This window comes from Neopelma chrysocephalum, unplaced genomic scaffold (assembly GCF_003984885.1).
Source record: "Neopelma chrysocephalum unplaced genomic scaffold, ASM398488v2 Primary Assembly neopelma1_96781, whole genome shotgun sequence".
NCBI classification, from domain to species: domain Eukaryota; kingdom Metazoa; phylum Chordata; class Aves; order Passeriformes; family Pipridae; genus Neopelma; species Neopelma chrysocephalum.
This window is the reverse complement of record NW_020925425.1, coordinates 6316-8756: the sequence shown is the minus strand read 5'-3', so window position 1 is coordinate 8756 and position 2441 is coordinate 6316. Positions and strand designations below refer to the sequence as shown.

Below are 2441 nucleotides of genomic sequence, written 5' to 3'. Positions count from 1 at the left end.
ATATTTATATACATTACTTTGTATATTTATATACATTACATTTATATACATTACTCTCTCGTTTTCGGTTCTTTTGGGTTTTTTTTCTTTCCTCTCCTCCCTTGGTTTGGGGTGGGGGCGGGGGGGGGACTCCTTGTGGTAAGGTTTGGAGACTTGGCAGGGAGCCAGCTCCAAACCAGAACAGTCATGTAACATCTCTTGCCTTGGCACTATTAAACCCTTTCCTTATCTCACCCCAACTAACGGCTCTGGGATTTTTTTCTAAGCACCAACTGAGCAGGCATCAATTCTATGATTCTGGGATTCTGGGATTCTATGATTCTGTGATTCCATGATCCCTTCCCGTTGGACACTGTTGCTGTCTCCCAGCCCCAGAACAGCCTCCCGGACATCGTGATCTGGCTGCTGCAGGGGGACAGACGCGTCGCCTACGCCCGGGTCCCCGCCCACCGCGTCCTCTTCTCCCGAAACATCCCCGACTGCTGCGGCTCCCACTGCGGGAAGCTCCAGACCATCTTCCTCAAGGTACCTCAGAGTCCCTGTCCACAGTCTCTGTGTGTGTGTGTGTGGGGTGGTTTGAGCCCCCCCACAAAAATCCCCAAAATCCCATTTTCCAGCTTTCCCCCCACCCCTTCCCACAGTTTTATCTCGGTGCCTGTCGTGGTTGGGGCTCTCAAACCGTGGCAGTGCCGAAGGGAAACTTTCAGCCAAGAGGCTTCTCTAGGGGAAAGGGGAATTATGTATACATTTATTTTGCTGTACAAGCTAAAAGCAACTATATATATGATATTATGCACTTCTCTCAGTCCCTTTAAGCTTTCTCCCTCAATTCAGTCCAGGAAAAAAAAAAACCTCTTCAGGCTGACAGGTACCCAGTCTCTCTCTCTCGTGGGAGTGTTCAGGTTCCCCTGAACCTGAACGGTTTTTTTAAACGTTTTTCCCCCCAAAACAGAGAGCAAATAACACGGGGAAGCCTCAAATCCCATGGAATCATGGGATGGGTTGGGTTAGAAAGGTGCTGGAGATCATCCCATCCCATTTATCCCATCCCATCCCATCCCATTTATCCCATCCCATCCCATCCCATTTATCCCATCCCATCCCATTTATCCCATCCTATCCCATCCCATCCCATTTATCCCATCCCATCCCATTTATCCCATCCCATTTATCCCATCCCATCCCATTTATCCCATCCCATCCCATTTATCCCATCCCATCCCATCCCATTTATCCCATCCCACCCCATCCCATCTCATTTATCCCATCCCATCCCATCCCATCCCATCCCATCCCATTTATCCCATCCCATCCCATCCCATCCCATTTATCCCATCCCATCCCATCCCATCCCATTTATCCCATCCCATTTATCCCATCCCATCCCATCCCACCCCACTGTCCCTGGTTGCTCTAAGCCCCATCCAGCCTGGCCTTGGACACTTCCAAGGATGGAGCATCCACAATTCCTCTGGGATTCCCACCCAGCTGGAGCTGCTCCTCCACGGGAATATCCCAGTTGTGCTGCTGGAGGGCTCCAGCTCCTCCCACAGCAGATCCCAGGAATATCTCCCTGTATCCTGCAATCCCAGGGCAGTGAAAATTTGGCCCAGATGGTGCTTTTTTTAGAAAATATATGTTGTTTTTAAATTTTTTTACGTTTTTTCCCCCGATTCCTGACCCTCTGCCACCCCAAGAAATTTAAGCTGCCATCCCCCTGCCAGGCAATTCCTGAGTTTCTCCTATCTCCAGTGACATTCCTTGGCTGGTGCCAGCTCGGGAGCAGAGGATCAGCACTGAACAAGCTCTAAAAAACATAAAGTCAAATAAAATAAACTCGGTAAAGCCCCAAAGCCCAAACCCAGCTGGCAGCAAAAATGAGCTAAAATCCGTAAATTGGGATTTTTGTTTCTATCCTTGAGCCCTGGATGGAAAACCAGCAGCACTTGGATTAGGGAAAAGTGGCTGAGAGAGAGAAAAAAGGGCAATGAGGGAAAATTCCTGTGGATTATTTCTATTTTTGGTGAATGTGTGGGTTGGGTTTGTTGTCCTGACCCTGAAGGGTGTCCCTGACTTTGTCCCTGTCCCTGTCCTTGCCTTTGCCCCTGATCCTGACCCAGTCCCTGATCTTGTCCTTGTCCCTGATCCTGTCTCTCTTTCTTTGTCCCTGACTTATCCCTGTCCCTGATCCAGACCTTGTCCCTCACCTTTTCCCTGACCTTGTCCCTTTCCCTGTCCCTGATCCTGTCCCCGTTCTTGACTTTGTCTCTGACCCTGTCCACGATCCTGACCTTGTCCCTGACCTTATCCCTGTCCCTTTCCCTGTCCCTGACCTTGTCTCTGTCCCCGATTCTGTCCCTGACTTTGTCCCTGTCCTTGATCTTGTCCCTGATTCTGACTCTGTCCCTGTCCTTGACTTTTTCCCTGACCCTGTCCATGAT

The 2441-nt window shown here is 49.7% G+C and overlaps 1 protein-coding gene across 1 annotated transcript in view; it reads left to right on the top strand.

Moving 5' to 3' along the window:
* Nucleotides 1-369: 369 nt before the first annotated feature.
* Nucleotides 370-2441, top strand: part of LOC113981866 (dysferlin-like) — a gene marked incomplete at both ends in the record, with an annotated part of 7703 nt that continues 5631 nt past the window's right edge. Inside the window, one exon of the mRNA XM_027709535.1 lies at nt 370-525. Within this exon, the coding sequence (XP_027565336.1) occupies nt 370-525 (156 nt within the window). The remainder of the gene's footprint in view (nt 526-2441) is intronic.